This window comes from Gadus chalcogrammus, chromosome 8, assembly GCF_026213295.1.
Source record: "Gadus chalcogrammus isolate NIFS_2021 chromosome 8, NIFS_Gcha_1.0, whole genome shotgun sequence".
Taxonomy (NCBI): domain Eukaryota; kingdom Metazoa; phylum Chordata; class Actinopteri; order Gadiformes; family Gadidae; genus Gadus; species Gadus chalcogrammus.
Genome location: NC_079419.1, coordinates 14,594,451 through 14,615,150, shown reverse-complemented (window position 1 = coordinate 14,615,150; position 20,700 = coordinate 14,594,451). Strand labels below are relative to the sequence as shown.

Here is a 20,700-nt window from a genome sequence, read left to right as displayed (position 1 = left end):
TCGCTGCTCGATAGCTACGCCAATATCTCCTGTGTACTGATTTATTATGGGTGGTCTCAAGTTAATTAAATGTATTGTTTTGTTTTGTTATTTTAATTTTACTTTTCTTTTTTCGCGTTCCTATTTTGACCATTTTACTGATCAGGGGTCTTTTTGGCCCCGCCCACCACCTGCCTAACCAATCATATTACTGAATTTATACGCTTTTGAGTCCAAGGAAAGTATGCTTCTTCACACAAGTTTCTAGGTAACTTTGTTTAATTAGCATTTTGTGCCTTAATATAAAGGTTGGTTGTAATCACGGTCCCGGTTGAGGACTTTATCTTCCTCCACGTTTATCTTCACCTCTTCATATCCCCCGTCACTCCAGACGAGAAGCAGGGAACTTCTTCAGGTCCATACAGCTCCTCTTTCCCCCCTGGAGAAACATCTAGAACATCTAGCAAGACGTTCCTCTACCTCCGCCCGCTCAAATGTGGCCCGCTCAAACCTTCAAAGTGGCTTTTAAAACTTAATGAAGTTCAGTCGCTCAGCCTTCTGAGGTACCGCCCTCTTTTTATTCACCAGCCTCCTATAGGTTGGATCAACCCCCTTGTACGGCTCCGCCTTGTTGTGATTGGCTGGGCTGGAGATGACTTCACTGATGCAGCCAGTAGGCTGGCGTCTGCTATTGGCGGTTAGATCCGTCTTGAAGAGCGCATCGTTAAACAGTGTTCCCGTTTGCTCCGTCACATGTTTTGAGTACATGAAGCCGTCGGTGTTTCTGCAGTTTGTTCTGTGAGGTCTCCCAGAGTCCTTCTTCATGTCTTGCTCTGTCGACCTCCATCAAAAGGTCATGGTCACCCCCCCCACCCCCCCCCCCCCCCCCCGCTGAGGACCTGAAAGAGGCCCGCTTGTACCTGCCTGCCTGTAAATCCAATTGTAACATTTGAATAATAAAATATTACAGGAACCACTCTGGTCACGTGTTTGGATCTTGTTTTGTTTTTCTTAGTTGGATTATATTGCAGAAATAAGTATTTCAGTAAAAAATAACCACAAGATGAGACTGCTTTCTAGACCATTGCTACCTTCCCTTTTGTGGCTAACTTGAATAAAAAAATAATGTTTAAGACGTTCTGAATATTTGCAAATATATATATATATTCAACTATATAATATTTGTGGACTTGTTACACCCAGTAGAGGACAAACAGCAGACTGGTTCTACCCAGTAGAGGACAAACAGCAGACTGGTTCTACCCAGTAGAAGAGATACAGCAGACTGGTTCTACCCAGTAGAGGACAAACAGCAGACTGGTTCTACCCAGGAGAGGACAGACAGCAGACTGGTTCTACCCAGTAGAGGACAAACAGCAGACTGGTTTTACCCAGTAGAGGACATACAGCAGACTGGTTCTACCCAGTAGAGGACAAACAGCAGACTGGTTCTACCCAGTAGAAGAGATACAGCAGACTGGTTCCCAGTAGAGGACATACAGCTATGTCCTAACCGGTACACACCTTGCCAGGTGTTCCTATGAACAGCTTTCCTCTCCGGTCCGGACGTGAGTGAATAGGTGTGTGAGGGGGAGTTGCCCAGACAGATGGGGTCTGCTGACACACGGTGCGGTCACGGATTGGTTGTCGTCATGACAACCGGGACTAGGTGTGTCTGTGTGTGTTTTGTCTGGTTCTGTTATTTCTTCCAGGCTCTGTGCGTGTGCGTGTATGTGTGTGTCCTACCGTCTTGTCGGATCACGTCGCAGGGCGTGGCGGAGAACCGAAGGCCCCGGGGCCACAGATGTGTGACCCAGTGTCTGAGGGTTCGGGTGTGGCGGCCATGCCCGCCTCAGTCTCCGTGCCCCGCGGACACGAGGAACGCAACAGGCCGCGTCAGCGCGCTGATCAAAAGGTTGGAGGACCGCAGTGCACTGTGAAGAAACGGAACGCATGGATTTAATCAATCAGAGTTTTCTGTGTTTTTGTTCTGGATATTACATTATTAATGGAATCACACAAATAATAGGTTTGTGTGATTCAATTTACATTTACATTTAGGGCATTTAGCAGAAGCTTTTATCCAAAGCGACTTACAAGTACATTTCACATAAGAAGTGCATCAATATATCGCTGTCGGTACAGAAAGGATGTTCATAGAACCAAGTGCAAGTACAACAATCGCTAGGCTAACCAATTCCACGTGTTACAGCAATGATAGCAGCTACTGTAGTTGCTACACTGCAGTTTCTTTGCAGATTGTTGTGTGTGTGTGTGTGTGTGTGTGTGTGTGTGTGTGTGTGTGTGTGTGTGTGTGTGTGTGTGTGTGTGTGTGTGTGTGTGTGTGTGTGTGTGTGTGTGTGTGTGTTCGGGTGTGCACACGCCGAATCAACCAACCAAACTGTTAGATCCTATAAAAAAACAAATGAGAATCCAGTCTGACGGGAGTGGAGGGTCAAAGTCCGTGCTAGCTGTCGGTGTAATTGTCCACCTGGGCGTGGAGGGTGCTCCGTTAGGTGAGTCATGTGTTCAGGACCAGGGAATGGAAACCTTTTGAAGGTGTCAGAAAGGTGAGCATCCATCAAGAGAGAACGTTCCCCCAGAGAGTTCTGGTCTTCGGATTGCATCACGCCTCACTCAGGAATCTTTAGGGTAAGATCTGTCGGAATCCTTCCCTTGAAAGTGAACACTCGCTTTGAGGTTTATCAATGGCTCCTGTTAGGAAATCGTGACTTGAGGCATAGACTCTTGACACACATCATTTATTGTATATGTTCAATGTTTGGAGATGATCCAAGATGTAAGTCTTCATCTCTGGAGATTATTGAGTCAGTGCAAACCATTCCGGGAAGCATAGAGATAAAGTTAACATCAAGAGCAGACAAGACCAAGTTACACTTTCAGGAGCAGACATGACAAACGGGGTAGTGTGGTGGTTAGGGAGTTCTAGCCAAACTACTAGCCAAAAGTTTCTGGGTTCGCACCCCAATGTCAGCAGTCAGTCTCACTGTCTGCTGAAGCATCGTTGGGCAAGATGATCGTTCTCCTGCTTATGAATGACTCAAATATGAATTAACGGTCAGTCATGCTGGATGACAGCTTCTGCTAAATGACTAACGATTAAGAAATAGTAACTTGAGTGGGGTCCAACATGAAGCCAGCGGCAGCTCTGTGGTGCGTAACACAAGGGTCACACCGGCGTCCGAGGCCAAGGTCACCCATTTTTCTCCCCCTTCTCCCTTTTCTTTCGTTTCCGTGACTCAGACAAAAAGCTCTGAGTGATCACCCAACACCAGACTGTTTACCGACGGCCTTGAGCTAATCTACGCCGTGTTTACCGACCAGAACCTGACTAATGTTTACCGGCATTAGTCTAGCACCCATGGGTGCTGCCGGATCGCTCCAACTGGACCACGGTGAGGCAGAGGTCCCGCTGGGGCGACTGATCCAACCAGAGCCCGAAACGACCAAACCAGACGGTGGCTGCCAAACTACAAAGCGTGGTGTTGAGGTCTGGCTGGGTAAACACTGGGTGCCCACCCAGCCAGACTTGGAGTGGTCACCGAACCACTGGTTTCCCTTATCCGACTGTAGATGGCTGACAAGCTGAAGTCTGGATGAAAACGCCGTTTCACCCCCATCACTTCATATTTGTTTGGCCCAATCATGTCTTTGGAGGCCAGTCGCTCTGGTCGTCCATTTGTAGACCAAACCAGACCGGACCAGACGGCCGCCGCCGCCGAGCCTGGGCCTTCAGGTCAACCATGGTCACCCAAAGTTCACCAGACCAGACCTGGGAACGCAGGAAAGGGTGAGGGGCGGGGGGGGGGGGGGGTGAACCGCCACCCAGATCACCAAGCAGGACCTGATTCGGGGACCCCGGCAACAAAGACGTCTGTTGTGTTGGGGTCGGAGCGCGCCGCTGAGAGCCGGCCGTTGTGCGGACCTTATGGAAATGAAGATGGAAACGTCTGGACGTCCCAGAACAACGCAACACTGTGGACCGTCCTGCCTGCCGCCACGCAACACGCCGTTTCCTGTGTGTGTGTGTGTGTGTGTGTATGTGTGTGTGCGACTGAATCACATGTGAGTCACATGTGTGATTGTGTGTCAAGTGTGATTGTGTGTGTGCGTGTTTGCACATGCGTGCGTGGGTATGATTGGGTGTGTGCGTGTATAAGATTGTAGGTGTGTGAGTGTGTGTCTGATTATACGTTTTATAATTGTGTGTATGTGTTTGAAAAAACAGCGTGTGTGTGCAAACAAGTGCGTCGATTATTGTGTACATAGAGTGTGCCTAAAAGATATATAAAAAAAATGACAGGATGTTTTCTCTCTTTTAATTCCTTCTGGGATTCATTATTTTGTATAAACTATATCTGTCTTGCAGAATATGTACATATTAAGGCTTTTATTAAATGATACGTTAAATGATATCTATTTCATTGTTAATGGTTCAGGGCTGGTTGAATGTGGGTGTGTGTGTGTGTGTGTGTATAACGTGTGTGCGTGAGTGCTTATGAGCGTGTTTGAATCACCAGTGAGTAAGTGTTGCGTGTGGCAGCTTGCAGCGGGGCTGATAAAAGCAGCGCTCCGGGACAAGTGCCGGGATAAGAGTTGTGACACTCCCGGGATACACCAGAACTCACAGGATCTAACACTACCTATCACAAGAACCTGGGACTGAAGCTATTCCATCATGACCTGGGTCCACTTCTGCGGGATTCTAGCTTTCGTTGTGGTCGTCCACGGGACGTTTACACAGCACAACTGTGAGTATCACTGGTTCTGGAGGTTCACGTATGGACACATTGAAGTGACTGATTGCTAATTACCGACCGTTATGTGTTGATAGACAGATGATTATCTTAACAAGTTACTTTTCCTCTTTTTCTTTATATACTATTTAAAACCACATACTAGTCTATCATGCTACATAGTATATGGTAGACTATATTGTATATAAAACCATAAACTATATATCATATGGTGTAGGCTATATTGTATATAAAACCATCAACTATATATCATACTGCATAGTATACGGTTTTACATAGTAGGTTGAGAGGTTTTGTGTGATATTTTATGTGAGGGGCGGTTAAAGTGAAATTGAAACACCATTCAAACGATCAAAGTGTTTCAATGCTTCATGTAATCATATCAACATAACAGTGAATGAAGGGTGAGGTTAGAGATGGAGGCGGAAAGTAAAGGCACGAGTTTTCTGCGGTAAATCTTCCAACATTGAGCTAAACCAACTCTCTCCATCTCACTCCTCTCCAACTATCAGCCTATTTCTGTCTCCCTCTGTGTGTTTCTCTCTGTCTCTGTCTTTCCAACTCTGTGTGTGTGTGTGTCTCTCTCGGTCTCTGTCTGTCTGTCTCTCTTTCTCTCTGGCTCTCTCTCTCTCTCCAACTGTGTCTGTCTTTCTGTGTGTGTGTGTGTGTGTGTGTGTGTGTGTGTGTGTGTGTGTGACACTGTGTGTGTGTGTGTGTGTGTGTGTGTGCAGTCTGCTATCTTAATTCCTGTTCTTGTATCCTGCATGTTACCAGTGTTTACATCCTCAGGTGTTCAATATTCACTGTAGGCGGCTGTTAATGGATTAGATACCACTGTAATGAGCAGGTAGGGGTCAGGGGACATCTTGCTCAAGGATACCTTTAGGTAGGCTGTGGACACTTAGGGATCTAACCCGGTAAATTCCAGCTGTTGGCGTTTGCTAAATGAAAGATGCCAGACCATAATAGTTCACTGTTCTGATGAGGAGAGTTTGTGCTAACTTCTAACAGCGTCATCACCTGTAGACGTAATGTTCCCTGGCCCACCGTGAGAACCCAACCGCAGGGACTTAGCGCTCCGGCGTACCGTTGATCTGTGAGGCATTAGTGAAATCCCCCTGAACAAGCCCCCTGGACTCCCTGTGCGGTGAGGCTCCGCTCCCACCCAGCACGTAAACACCACTTAGATCCCCCACCCAGCTCCGTCTCCTCCACCCGGCACGCTGTAGCTCCGTCTCCTCCACCCGGCACGCTGTAGCTCCGTCTCCTCCACCCGGCACGCTGTAGCTCCGTCTCCTCCACCCGGCAAGCTGTAGCTCCGTCTCCTCCACCCGGCACGCTGTAGCTCCGTCTCCTCCACCCGGCACGCTGTAGCTCCGTCTCCTCCACCCGGCACGCTGTAGCTCGCCCGACCCCGGCCCCTCCCGGTCAACCCAGTCCGCACCGTCTGGTTAGAACCTCGTCGCTAACGAGAGGCGGGGCTCTTGGGTGGGGTCTGGAGGAAGGGAGGGGTGGGTGGGGCCGGCCCTACGTCAGCCCTGTACAACCCGTGCCCGGGGGGGGAGATGTTCTGCAAGAGAAACGTCTCAGATCTGACAGAGGGAGATTAATGATATTAAGCTGAGGATGTGGTGGAATTAACCGAGATCTACTCACTTCGACTGACTAAGAGAGAGGAAAAGAAATCGAGGGGCAAGTATGACAAAAAATACTTTATCGTTAAAAAAGACAACAACAAAGCTGAGTAGTTTGAAAAGCACTGCCGGTCCACAGATAAATAATAATAATAATACATTTAATTTAGACGCGCCTTTCAAGACACCCAAGGTCACCTTACAGAGCATATGGTCATCATAAATCGTTTAAAAAAACAAAACAAGACATTGTGGAAAAAATAAATTAATAAAGATCCCGGCGTTCCCTTTATCCACACATACAAAGCAGTTTCTTGTTTGAGGTGTCCGCCCACAATCAATCATAAATTCCTCTAGGCGAATGGTCAACAAGATAATCTAGAACACCAGGCTAAGGTCAGCATTTTTCACCCCGTAGCTTCCTGGTCCTGTGGGGGGTTCTAACTTACGCTCTGACCCCAGACTCCCAGGCACCGTGTCAAGCACCTGGATCAGAATCCAGAGGCGCTTTAGATGTTTTCTACCATTAGATTTATAGGCCTAATAATAATCATGGTTACCATAGAATATAATCATTCATTTCTTCCACAAGGATTTCACCAAAACGGAATTACAAGTGAGGCCAAGGGGTTCTTATTCAAAATTGGAGACACTATATACAGGTATCTTAAAAAAAAATCCTGTAGTGCCGCCAAACAAGGTGAAGATATCTTCCACGACTGTGCCAAAACAAAGCCGGTCTACACCAGATTTTTAGGAGACCTTAATATCAATTGACGTGTTATAAAGTGGTTATTGTAATCGGACAGTCACCATGTCGAGTTGGCACTCACAAACGGTAACATGTAGCATTTTGAAGTTCCAAATCACTCAATTATTTGGGCAAAATGGTTAGTCATACACGAATCCAATAGCAATATAACTTTTTCATAACTCGATGAAACGGACAATTGCTTTTGTGTGTGTCTTAACCTTGTTTCTCCCGCTCCAGCCGGTCAACGATGCGACTGCAACCGGAAGTCGCGCTACTGCGTGCTGGACGCGGAGGGGATGCGCTGCTTGGATTGCCGCGGCAACACCACCGGGCGGCGCTGCGAGCACTGTGAAGTCGGCTTCTTCCGCTGGGTACCCGGGCAGCACTGCAGCCCCTGCCGGTGCAGCCCCTCAGGTGAGACCACACCTGTCCCAGGTGATCCTACGGAAGCCATGCAGCGCTAGTCATTTTAAACGCATGGCGGTTACTATGTAGATACACTCCGCCGGTCGCGACTGAATTGTGTCAGCTAATGTGGCTCAGCACCCACCAGCAGAGGCCTGGGGTTGTACTGGGCCGCTCCCATTGTCCACAATGTCTTCTCCCAGGAAGATAGCTGTGATAGCAACCGAACGACATTATGGATGGTTAGGATAAGGTTCATAACCTTTTGACCTCTGGTCCTGCAGGGTCTGTGGCCTCCACGTGTGACAGCAGGGGGCGCTGCAGCTGTAAAGAGGGGGTAACGGGAGACAAATGCGACCGCTGCACCAACGGAGCTCCACTCGGACCCAACGGCTGCACAGGGTAGGATTACACCTCCTCATACCCTGACCCTTCCTTTCTGCTCCTTCTCTATCCTGCTCCTTCTCTCTACTTCTCTTTCCTGCTCCTCTCTCCTGCTCCTCTCCTGATTCTTCTCTCTCTTTCTCTCTGCTGCTCCTTCACTATCCTGCTCCTTCTCTTTCCTGCTCTCACCTGTTCATCCCCTCCTCTCCTCCCGCTCCTCATACCCTGCTCCTCTTATATCCGCTCCTCTAATGTCCGCTCGGCTTATGTTTCCTCCTCCTCTCCTCCTCCTCCTCCTCCTCCTCCTCCTCCTCTTCATCTCCTGCTCCACCTCTCCCTCTCTGTCTCTCTCCTGGTCCCCTCCTGCTCATCGTCTCCTCTCCTCCTGCTGCTCTCTACCGGCTCCTTAAATCTCCTGCTTGAGGTAACACTAAACTGCTGGTACAACCGGTATGTCGGCCCTATGTAAGCGGTACTACGGTAGTACTGTAGCAGTACTCAAAGTACTGTGTCGTTTGTGTGAACAGAGCTGTCCTCAGAGACGAGCCTGTGGAGCGGTCTACTTCCTGTTTCTGCCATGGCCACGCCTCCAGCTGTGGTGTCGCCCATGGATACGCTGCCCACCCCATCGAGTCCAAATTCACTGATGGTAAAGAATTCCTCTAACTCCACAATAAAAGCCCCCTACTCCACAATAAAAGCCCCCTTACTCCACAATAGAAGTCCAAAGATAATAATGTTGTGATGCTAAGGTTGTGTTGCTAATGTTGTGATGCTCGTTAATATTAATTAATATGAACATGCTGGTTGGTGTGCAGGGCCGGAGGGCTGGCAGTTGAGCACGGGTCGCGGGGTGCTGACGACCCAGGTCCAGTTCCGCTGGGTGCCGATCCACGAGGACCTGGAGGTCATCTCTCAGAACAGCCTGCCCACCTACCTCAACGCCCCTGGTAGGACACGCCTCACTCCTCTCCCTCCTCTCTCCTCTCCTCCCCTTCCCTCTCCCCTTTCCTCTCCAATCCTACCCTCCTCTTTTCCTCTCTCCTCTACTTTCCTCCACTCCTCTCCTCCTCTCCTCACCTGCTCTGTTCTGTGTGCTCCGTCCAGCTCGTTACCTCGGTAACCAGGTGCTGAGCTATGGCCAGAACCTGAGCTTCTCCCTGCGTCTGGACCGCGGCGTGCGCCACCCCTCCACCAACGACGTGGTTCTGGAGGGGGCCGGCCTCCGGGTGGGAGCAGCGCTGGGGGAGCTGAGGTCCATCATCCCCTGCGGACAGAAGATCCCCTTCAGCTTCAGGTGGGCCGAACCTCCTTAGACCCAGGCTAGACCCTAAGAACCCTCTTAGGACCTCGATCCATAGAAGCTCTGGGGAACCTTAGAGCCTTAAGACCGCAATGGTGCCACAACACTTTTTTAATGTGCAATTTTATTATTTTATTTTACGCCACTTTTTGGGGCATTGAGTTGAAAAGGTTGGCCCCCCTCCCCAGTAACCTGATAGCCAGTATTTTCCACCACAGTTACGTCTAATCTCCCGTCATCGTGAAACCCACCCCAGTAGCTTGTCCAAACACAACAAGAGGTTTCCTTTGAGAGCACAGCGCCTATCCCAGCTGTCTGGACAGGGAACAATTTGTCTTGGATCATCGTGTTCGTTACGCACGTCCGTCTGCAGACAAACACGGGGCCAGCCCCATCTTGTTCGGGGCTGCCGTGGTCATGCAACCGAATGAGAATATGCTTTTGTTTTCCATTGGGAGGGACTCATAGGACGCAGCTGTCAAGAGAACCATTTGTCAATATTTAGCCGGCATGCAAAAGCCTCATTCCATTCGTCATAGAGACATAGAAACCCAAAGGAACGTTGGGGAAAGACAGATTGTTGACAAGTTGAGAAATGTCTGTTTTATTTTCCCTCTCCCTTACCGCGTGCATTACTCAACGGGTGAAAGATTTGTTATGGCTTATTTCTATATTTGTGGGAGTAACAAGAGAAGGAAAATGTCCTCTGAGAGTAGTTTGAGAGACGGATTAACCCTCATTAGCAGCTGACCTCGAGAGACATAACCCTTTCAAGCCAACAGCGTTTCTCAAGTATTTCCCTGCGCAACGTCGCCCCCTAGTGGACATCTGTCATTACTTCACCCAGAGACGCTGCGGGATTGACAGCTGGGATAGGGTTAGTCTTTTGTAATGAGAAACCATGGGGGATCTCCTGTACAAGGACCTTTAGCACCCCCTGGTGTCTCTCGAGGGTCTCCCCTTCCGTCTCTGAAGCACTCAACGGAACCGGTTTAAAATATCCTACACGCCGACCAGCGACTAAACTCCTGCTTGGTGGTCCTTCCCATGTCCCTCTTCAGGCTGGATGAGGGTTCAGGCAGCAAGTGGAGGCCCAAGCTCTCCCAGCTGCAGTTCCAGTCCCTCCTACACAACCTCACGGCGATCAAGATCCGGGCCACGTTCGGAGAGGACGGTCAGTACGGGCCGCTGGGTCTTCTGGTTTGATGCTACGCCTCAGCGTCCTACACATGGACACGCAGCGCATTAGGACGTTCTATAGCCTCGTATCAGCCTCATATACCTTACAAACACTTTATTTTCATCTTCTTTATTTGTTGACTTAATTAATTTAATTTAAACCTTATTTAATTTATTTTCTTTTATTGTTCTAATCATTCCGAACCAGACGAGATAAAAACCCAAAAGGAAGCATAGTCAAAATAATAAAAAAGCAACCTACTGACCCGACCAACTGTATTATCCTCAGGGCGCGGTTACCTTGACAACGTCAGCCTGATGTCAGCGCGCCGCGGCGGTGCCGGCGGCGCCGGTGGCCCCGCCCCCTGGGTGCAGAGCTGCGTGTGTGAGCCGGGGTACCAGGGTGCGCACTGCGGCCGCTGCGGGGCCGGGTTCAAACGCACGTCCCCCGCCGACGGGGCCTTCGGCGCCTGCAAACCATGTGACTGTAAGGCGGGAAGCTGTGACCCCGACACAGGTGAGAGCGCGCTCACGACGACACACCCACCTGTAGGACGGGACCAGGTTCATCGCTCAAAAGTAATTCATCATCACTGACCTCGCTGTTGAAATGGTTCCTCCTCCTCCTCCTCCTCCTCCTCCTCCTCCTCCTTCTCCTCCTCTCCCTGTTGCCTAGGCGACTGCTTCTCTGCCGACGAGACACAGAGGTCCCAGGCCTGTCCCGGCGGTTACTATAGCGACCCGAACCAGCCGCTTTCCTGCGTGAGGTGCCCGTGTGCCGGGGGCGTGGGGTGCTCCCTGAAGCCCGGCTCGCTGGAGGTCCAGTGTGACAACTGCCCCTCTGGGGTCACTGGTAGGTCAACCACCGGACGGCCCTCTGATAGATGGATGGATGGATAGATAGAAATATAGAACATGTTATTAGGTTGACATGTATGCCTGGTCAGTTTCGTTTATATTGCATTGTCTGTGTGTGAGGGCCGGAATGGGGAACACTGTACAACTGAATCAACAATAAGGACCAATGCACAGGGTCGACGAGCCTCTTGACGAGACGCCCCTGTTACGCAGCCCGACACCAGCCCCCTCCGGTAGTGTAGCCCCAGTTATCGATAGGGTTGTATAGAGGGATGCTGACGCCACTCCCCCCCTCCCCCCCCACCCAGGCTTCCGCTGCCAGCTGTGCGGGAACGGTCTGTACGGCGACCCCCTGGGGGAGAGGGGGCCGCAGAGGCCCTGCCAGGCCTGCTCCTGCCCCGGCCGCGGGGACTCCCTAGAGGGCACCCACTGTGACCCGTTCAGCGGGGAGTGTCTGAAGTGTGTGGACGACAGCCGGGACGGGCAGCCCAAGGCCTGCCCCGAGGGCTCCTACCACAGCCGCCTGACGGACGCGTGCGAGGGTGAGGAAGCAGAGCCGTGGGGGGGGGGGGGGGGGGGGGTCAATGGGATGATGTGGGGTGGTAGGAATGATCGCAGTGGTAACGATGACGCGGATGATGATGGTGGTGCTGATGAAGATCATGGGTTGATGTTTTAATGTTGATGATGATTGGGATAGTGATATCTGTAGTGTTGGTGGTAATGGTGATGATTCTGATGGTTGTAATGGTGATGGTGATGGTGATGGTGATGGATGTGGTGGTGGTGGAGGTGGTGATGATGATGATGATGATGATGATTGTATTGGTGATGGGGATAATGATGATGGTTGTAGTAATGGTGGTGCTGATGATAATGGTTGTAGTGGTGGTGGTGATGATGGTTGTAGTGGTGATGGTGATGATGGTTATTGCTGTAGTGGTGGTGATTGTGTGGTTGTCATGGTGGTGAGGATGATGATGATGACGAAGCTGGTTATTGCTGTAGTGGTGGTGATGGTGATTGTGTGGTTGTCATGGTGGTGAGGATGATGATGATGACGAAGATGGTTATTGCTGTAGTGGTGGTGATGGTGATTGTGTGGTTGTCATGGTGGTGAGGATGATGATGATGATGATGATGATGGTTATTGTTATAGTGGTGGTGATGGTGATTGTGTGGTTGTCATGGTGGTGAGGATGATGATGATGATGGTGATGATGGTTATTGTTGTAGTGGTGGTGATGGTGATTGTGTGGTTGTCATGGTGGTGAGGATGATGATGATGACGAAGATGGTTATTGTTGTAGTGGTGGTGATGGTGATTGTGTGGTTGTAAAGGAGGTGATGATGAAGAAGCGTGTTTCTATTGGCTCACTGTCGCTCTTCCCTGCAGCCTGCAAATGTGACCCGATTGGCTCGTTGTTCAGCCTGTGCAGCGCGGAGGGCCAGTGTACCTGCAGGGAGGGCTACCAGGGACGCAGGTGTCACCGCTCCACCTGTCCGTCTTGCTTCCAGCCAATCATCTCCCAGGTATCGCCCACAAACCATTAGGCCCGCCCACGTCTGGGAGTGATAAAGCACTATCTCATCGTGAGTGCTACATCCTGGATCCCCTTCGGCTCTCTGATGTTCTACGTGTCCCTGACTCTGCTCTGTAGGTGGAGGGCTATGCCGATAAACTCCGGGAGCTCGAGAAGCTGTTCTCCAACCTGGGCGGAGGTACCGGCTCCGACAGCACCCACCAGCTGGACACCGCCCTTAAAGCCGCCGGCGCGCTGGTGACAGATCTCACAAATACCATGGACACACTCAAAGGTCAGGGTTAAACTGGGACGATTGAGTCATTTGGTGGAAGACGGAGGCTAACCTAAAGCTATAAAGTGAACACTGATGCATGTCATTGAGGAGCTGGTAGGGGTTAGTTGGTCATCTCGCTCAGTGAAGATGATGTGAAGTAACTCTGGTGGAGTGGGTTCTGGTGTTTTGTGGAGGCTGAAGGAGGTGTCAGCAAGGGAAGAGGTCGAAGCCTGAGCTGAGAATGAGGCCAGTGCTGCAGAGAGAGAGCCCTCCATGCAGGACGTCTTCCTGTTCTGTCAGCCTGGATAGAGGCCACCACAGTAACAACCCGTCCATCGTTGAGTAGAATTTGCTTGACGAATGGTTCTCCCGTTGTGTAATTTCATCTCAGATGTGAATTGTCGAGATTACCTCGGTGTCTTATTGTAAAGTTGTGGTTGCTGTTTTTCTGCATTAATGTTCTGTTACCCTGCTGGCTGCAAACCAATTTGAACGGTCTGCCTTCCTTAAGCACATTACTAACCTGTGGTCCCTCAGAGAACTCTTTCATTTGTGCCTTGCATTCATCCATTCATACATCCAATTACATCTATTCATACACATACAAACATTAATCCATTCATAGACACATTCAGCCATTCATACACACATTCATGTAAGCATTCATACAACACCGACAGCGGTGTCATCTGCCGGCTTGGCGGGAGAGGTGAGGGTAAATTGTCGCTCAGGGACACCTCTCTGGCTACAAGAGAAACGGAACCGCTTAGAACTGGAGAACGCGAGCTCGATGATGTCACGCTTGATCTCGATGATGTCATGCATGATCTCGATGATGTCATGATTGATCTCGATGATGTCATGCTTGATCTCGATGATGTCACGTTTGATCTCGATGATGTCAAGCTTGATCTCGATGATGTCATGCTTGATCTCGATGATGTCATGTTTGATCTCGATGATGTCACGCTTGATCTCGATGATGTCATGTTGATCTCGATGATGTCATGCTTGATCTCGATGGTGTCATGCTTGATCTCGATGGTGTCATGCTTGATCTCGATGGTGTCATCATGCCTGATCTGATGAAGTCAACCCCCCCCCCCCACAGTGTCGGAGCAGAATCTCCAGTTGCGTGTGACCAGCATTAGCGACCAGCAGCTGGAAGAGAGCCAGGACGTCCAGAGTCTGACGCGCGCCGCCGCCCGGCTCCGCCAGGAGCAGGCGGCCTACGACACGCGCAGCGCGGCGGTGCAGACGCTCATCGACCAGATGACGTTCACGCTGAAAGACGCCAAGGCCAAGATCCAGGCAGCGGTAGGCGCCCGCCCACAACGCTCAGAGACCGAGGCCATGCCTGGTGCCGGTGGTGGCGCTAACGTCGTGATGATACTTTGAGATGCTGACCAGTTGTTCAGCCACTAAGGCCATCTGATCCTCTCTGATTAAATAGGCAGTTGTGAAGAAGCAACTTTGAAATTGAAATGGACCAAGTGGGGGTTATTGCGTAAGAAATGTCTATGTGGCCATGCATAATGTACCGACCATGGATAATGTTGATGACTTTAGTTGAATCAAATTCATTCAAACCGCAGTGGTGCACTAGCGCCCCCTATTGGATAGGAGACCCTTGTTCTTCTTACAGCGACAGCTTGAGATAAATATAGCTTTGCACGATATTCATCCATGGTGATCTGGTTAGTGGGATCCATGGTTATGGGGTGTGTGTGTGTGTGTGTGTGTGTGTGTGTGTGTGTGTGTGTGTGTGTGTGTGTGTGTGTGTGTGTGTGTGTGTGTGTGTGTGTGTGTGTGTGTGTGTGTGTGTGTGTGTGTGTGTGTGTGTGTATATTAATATTCCTCCATGTGTCTCTGTGCCAGGATCTTCCTCAGGGTGACGAGGCCCAGGCCGTGAGCAACAACCTCTTCTCCACCCTGATCACCAAGGCCAAAGAGCTGGCTGAGAGGTGGGTGCAATACGAAACACCACCCGGCCCTGGTCCATGCACACACAGCAGAACCCCAGCCGCCCACTGAACAAAGCTGGGCAACAGGCCCCTAGTTAACACTGTGGGTCTGTGGACTTGAATGTCAATTTCTGTATGAGCTTTAGAAGCTTACGATGTTATGTTATGGGTAAAATAGAGATTGTGTTTGTAACGTAGTATAGAAAAAGTATTGTAGCATCACAGGTTCGACTGTACTCTCTGTGTTGAAAACATAACTCTGCCTAAAAAAGGTCAACCCTAACCTCAGGGGTTGGGTTCTGTCAAAGCCAGCAGTTGAAGGTTCTGCAGGGACCTCAGGGGCTGCACTCCCTTGAGGCTAGCAGTTGATAGAGGTCAACTTCCGATCTTTTGACTGTTTGAATCATGTTCCGAGTGTGACGCTGTTTCTCCTCCCAGACACCTGGTGAAGGCGGAGGAGGTGGAGCAGAGTGCCGGGGACGCCCTCGCCGACTCTGGGAATAGCCTGGCTCTCATGAGGGGCCTCATGTCCCGGGAGAACCAGGTCAAGGAGCTGCTGGGAAACCTGAACAACATGTGAGTCCTTCCTCCACCACCTGCTCTTCTCTCCTTTCCTCTCCTCTTTTCTTCTCTGCTCTCCTCTCCATTCCCCTTTTCTGCTCTCCTCCTTTTTCCTATCTTCTCCCCATTGTCTCCTCTCTCCTCTCCTCTCCTCTCCTCTCCTCTCCTCTCCTCTCCTCTCCTCTCCTCTCCTCTCCTCTCCCTCTTGTCTCCTCTCCTCTCCTCTCCTCTCCTCTCCTCTCCTCTCCTCTCCTCTCCTCTCCTCTTTTCTCCTCTCCTCTCCTCTTTTCTCCTCTCCTCTCCTCTCACACTGTGTTTCTCCTTCTCAAGGTATGACAAGACCTCCGGCAAGGTGAAGACCATGGAGAACCAGGCTACTCGCCTGAGCAGCCAGGCTGGGGTTGAGAGCCAACTGGCTGGGGACATGTTGAAGCAGATCACCGGTATGGAGCCGGCCATCGGCGCTCCTATCCAGGTAGCTATGGCAACAAGCCGCCTGTCGGCTCTATGTGATGGTTGACTTAGTAGACGTGATGCTTGGCTGACAACAACAACTGACATTATACAAAGAATCGAGAGATGATATTAATTAAAAACATTGATTTCACCTGATAGCGTAACTTTACCCTGTCAAAATATACACTTGTATACACATCTCAAATGGGTAACCTCATACCGTAATTCCACTTAACTGTACACAAGTGTCTTAACCACCTCTAAAGTAATTCCCTAGTGACAATAACCCTATGTCCCCATGTCAATAAGGTTCAACGTGAGTATAACACATAGGCCTAAACGTAGACGCCTGTATCCTACTCAATGTTACCCATAGCTTAAGCCTCATAGCCAAGGACAGATTGGGCAGGGAGCTCTTGAGAAATGCATTTATGCATGCTGAAACTGGTTGGCAACTAATAAAACTTGATAAAGACATACTGTTAGAAACAAACCATTACAAATACAATGGTTAGAAACGTTTGAAAGGCAAGATAAAAAGCTAAGCTATTTATTCTGTATTTCTAGTCGTGTTTCTGACTGTGTTCTGGTACGACAGGTAGATGATCTGGTGTCGAGACTGGACACCCTGACGGACCAGGTCTCGCCCAACATCTTGGCCTCCCGAGCGCTCCTGAAGGATGTGGACCAGGACAAGGATCTGGCGCGGGGCCTCCTGAAACAAGGCCACGATGCTCAGAAGGTACGTTGTCTAGCTAAAAAACATAGACGTGTTGGAGAGTTAGCCCACCAAACACGTAATCAAGAAAACGACATAGACTTCCTTGTAAATTAAATAGCTACACATGTAAACTGCATAGGCGTTTAAGGGGTTTTAGCCAGCTACACACATGAACTAGATAGGCGCCGTGGCGATTTTTCTAGCTACATACATGAACTAGATACACGTCTTGGGGATTTAGCTACGTAGCTACACACATGAACTAGATACACGTCTTGGGGATTTAGCTACGTAGCTACACACATGAACTAGATACACGTCTTGGGGATTTAGCTACGTAGCTACACACATGAACTAGATACACATCTTGGGGATTTAGCTACGTAGCTACACACATGAACTAGATAGGCGTCTTGGGGATTTAGCTAGCTACACACATGAACTAGATAGGCGTCGTGGGGATTTGTATAGCTACATACATGAACTAGTAGAACAAGAAGAACATGTTTCATATAGAGATTGAATGGGTTCTCATCCCACCCCAGGTGTACGACGGTCTGCTGGTCAGGGCCAACGCTGCCAAGGCCGAAACCGAAGGGGCGCTGAGTGGAATCAAGAGCAACTTGAAAGGAGTGGAAGACACCCTGGCTTCACTGAGAGGTACCACAGCGCCAGCCAGACTTCCTTGTCAGCCTCCACCTTACTCTGACCCTGGCATTAGAATGGATGGATGAGTGAATGGATGGATGGATTAAGGCATGACTGAATGCATGAAAGGATTGAGGCATGAGTGAATTGATGGATGGATTGAGGATAAGTAAATGGATGGATAGATGAGTGAATGGATGAATGGGTGAAAGTATGTATGTATGTATGGAGCAATGGATGGTGGATGGACAGATTGCTGACTGGATGGGTGGGTAATTGCACATTCCTGTCCAGATCCCCCGTAGAGAGAGCAGCCTGTCTCTTCTCTTCTGGGCTCTCTATTGTCCCCCTAGACAGTGGCACTAGTGTCCAGGCCCCAGTTTTGGCCCACTAGCCCGCCAGTAGTGACAGCGCCGGGCGAAAACAAAACACCAGAGAAATCGCGACCCTCTGGCCCTCCTGAAAAACTGCCAACAACAACGTGTCTTCCTCTTCCTCCTCCTCCTCCTCTTCTGCAGGGTTTGACCAGAGCATCGACGAAGGCAAGAAGCTGGCCGACGCAGCCATTGCCAGACTCCCGGCCATCAACGGCACCATTCAGCAGGCGGTCTTGAAAAACGGCCAGACCCTGAACCTCCTGGAGGACTTCTCCCAGGACTACACCAACACCCTGGCCACCATCGCAGAGCTGGAGACAGAGGTGGCCGGCCTGGAGGTAACAGAGCTCTGGTTTGATCTCAATGTCACCAACACGCCACACTGTAGACCTCGTAACAGGCTAATCAGATGGTCCAGTTATCTTTACTATTTGTCACCTTTTATTAACCTGATGGATCAGTCGGTCAAAACAATGAGGTCAGGGTTGATGATCATTTATGGGTTTGTTGTGTAGGGCTTTTCTTCTCAATGTGTCTTCCCTTGAATTTTGGGGAGGTTTTCTTCTTGCCCTGTATAGGGATTAGGGTTTATGGTTTGGGGTTTTGAGGGGTCTCGGTAATGTGGAGCCTGGAGGCTATATGAATAGAGTTGATTTGAGCACCGCTGTTACCCTTCAAAAGTGGGTACGAATCCTGGGGGCATGAGGGAAAAAGGGGAAAATAATGAAAATGTGTGTTCAAGTTTAAATAAATACTGTAAGAGTAATAAGAAATCAAGACAAAAAAATATAAAAGCATGAAATCAAGAAATAAATATGCATGTACACAAAATATCCATGCAATATAGCTCAAAATAACCTCTGTTGTTGACCCCGTGGTGGTTCTGTGTTGGTTCTCTAGAGCGGCGTGGGTTCCCTGGAGCCTATCAGCGGCCTGGTGACAGATGCCACCAAACTGAGGCAGGATCTGGAAGGTATGGCGCAGCGGGCCGGAGCCATGCAGGGAAAGGTGAAGGGGGAGCTGGCCAGCTCGCAGACGCTGCAGATGGACGCCGAGCAGGTGGGTGTGGGCTGGGGATGGGTGGAGGAACGCTGACCGAGGTCAGACCTAGGAAACGTGAACCTCCATGAGATGGAGGTACCGGTGTATATTCGAGATTCATTAGGGTGTAATACGACCACATTTGGGGCTGCTTAGCTGTATACCTGCCTTGGCTCTCTGTTCAGATTCAGAACAACCGTGTATTGAGACGTTGACCCATTATGTGTCACCTGATGTCCCGTGATGTAATCTGATGTCATGTGTTGTCTCCAGGCTGTCTCGGATGCTGAGGCTGCCCATGACAACGCCATGGATACGAGGGATGCCGTGGCAACAACTTTGCAGAAGGTCAGCGACTTGCTCAACATGATCGGTGAGTCCTGCAGATCTGATGTCCTATCAGTGTGCTTCTTCCTCACATCTGTTAGACCCACACTGTAGTGTTTACTGACGAGTTGTGAACAGATGTGTTGTTCACTGACAGTTGTTAACTGACAGTTGTTTACTGACTTGTTGTTTACTGATGTGTTGTTTACTGATAGTTGTTTACTGACAGTTGTTTACTGAAGTGTTGTCAACTGACGAGTTGTGAACAGATGTGTTGTTTACTGACCGTTGTTTACTGACTTGTTGTTTATTGATGTGTTGTTTACTGATAGTTGTTTACTGACAGTTGTTTACTGAAGTGTTGTCAAATGACGTGTTGTTAACAGATGTGTTGTTTACGGACGTGTTGTTTACTGACAGTTGTTTACTGACGTGTTGACAACTGACGTGTTTTCAACTGACGTGTTGTCCATCATCTGCTGACAGGCCAGTCCGGCAGTCTTGACGAAGAGCGCATAGCTGAGCTGGAACGCTCCCTGGCCGACGCCCAGAAGAGAGTGGACCAGGACCTCAAGCCCCGCCTCCACAACATGGAGGACCTGGAGGCGGCGCAGCGGCGCCTCCTGGGGGGTCTGAACGTGGACATCGACAAAATCCTGTACGACATCAACAACCTGGAGGTCATCCTCAAATCTGTGCCCTCAGGCTGCTACAACACCCCCCCCATCGAGCTGGCCTAAGCCCCGCCCCTCCCCCTGATCCCTCCCTATCCCTGTGCCCCTACATTCAACTGAGGTTGAACCCCCAATTGAGGCCACACCCCCTTCTCCCTATAAAGTGGCCTTAAGAACCCATCTCCCCAAGCTCACCCCTCCCCCATCAAGATGCCTTCAGCCCCGGCGCCTGTCCTCCCCCCAACCTAGAGGTTCGAAGCCACACCCCCTCCACATGTTTTCATGAACTGCACTGAGGAGCGAAATGATGAATGAAAGTTAGGCTAGCGTTTGAAAACTAGCATAGCGTTTGAAAGCTAGCCTAGCGTAGGATAGTGTTTGTCGGATCAGATCGGTATGATCGCTGAACTTGGAAGATGGGTTTGTATTGTTAAGTGTTAGAAATAGCGTGTTTTATAGTGTATATATCTATATCTATATAGATATAGATATCTATATCTATATAGTGTATCTGAGACTGTGATTACTAGTAGACGAGGCTGGTGGTATTTATACATGTACATAAGATCAATATTGTTAAACTTTGTTTGTTTGTTTTCTTGGCGTCAGTATTAAGTCAAGAAGACAAGATCATGTGACTATTTAATTTTTTTTTATATATGTGGCGAGTGGCGCCTACCCTTTGCCCCATAATACACTCAGTTTTCACCATTAATATTAACAACACTCTCTTGTCTTTTCTTGTTTCTTTTTGTTCATTCTAATTTATAATCTAAAAATTGTAAACATTTAGTTATGTTTATTTCCTACTTGATCATAAAACTACAATAGTCTGAATATTGGGAGCTAGTCATTAC

The 20,700-nt window shown here is 49.5% G+C and overlaps 1 protein-coding gene across 2 annotated transcripts; it reads left to right on the top strand.

Annotated features, from left to right (window-relative positions):
• The first annotated feature begins 1,702 nt into the window (after positions 1-1,702).
• Positions 1,703-20,666, top strand: lamc2 (laminin, gamma 2). 2 transcript variants are annotated; one of them, XM_056597776.1, is made up of 23 exons: positions 1,703-1,894; positions 4,544-4,751; positions 7,383-7,559; positions 7,835-7,952; positions 8,462-8,583; positions 8,753-8,884; positions 9,042-9,231; positions 10,299-10,411; positions 10,706-10,933; positions 11,093-11,269; positions 11,583-11,816; positions 12,671-12,807; positions 12,936-13,092; positions 14,186-14,391; positions 14,953-15,038; positions 15,477-15,614; positions 15,930-16,074; positions 16,654-16,797; positions 17,322-17,436; positions 17,943-18,139; positions 18,702-18,860; positions 19,116-19,215; positions 19,656-20,666. In XM_056597776.1, the coding sequence occupies exons 2-23, from the start codon at positions 4,679-4,681 to the stop codon at positions 19,907-19,909; spliced, it is 3,402 nt and encodes a 1,133-aa protein (XP_056453751.1). In that variant the 5' UTR covers positions 1,703-1,894; positions 4,544-4,678; the 3' UTR covers positions 19,910-20,666. The 2 variants fall into 2 exon arrangements, with proteins under 2 accessions (XP_056453751.1, XP_056453752.1); XM_056597777.1 differs by lacking the exon at positions 1,703-1,894 and having other exon boundaries at positions 4,525-4,751.
• The last annotated feature ends 34 nt before the right edge of the window (positions 20,667-20,700 follow it).

Coding starts and splice junctions, on each gene's coding strand:
- lamc2 (XM_056597776.1), top strand. CDS start 4,679: ATGACCTGGGTCCACTTCTGCGGGATTCTAGCTTTCGTTGTGGTCGTC. Junction 11,817..12,670: donor CCTGACGGACGCGTGCGAGG/GTGAGGAAGCAG, acceptor TCTTCCCTGCAG/CCTGCAAATGTGACCCGATT. Junction 18,140..18,701: donor CAGAGGTGGCCGGCCTGGAG/GTAACAGAGCTC, acceptor TTGGTTCTCTAG/AGCGGCGTGGGTTCCCTGGA.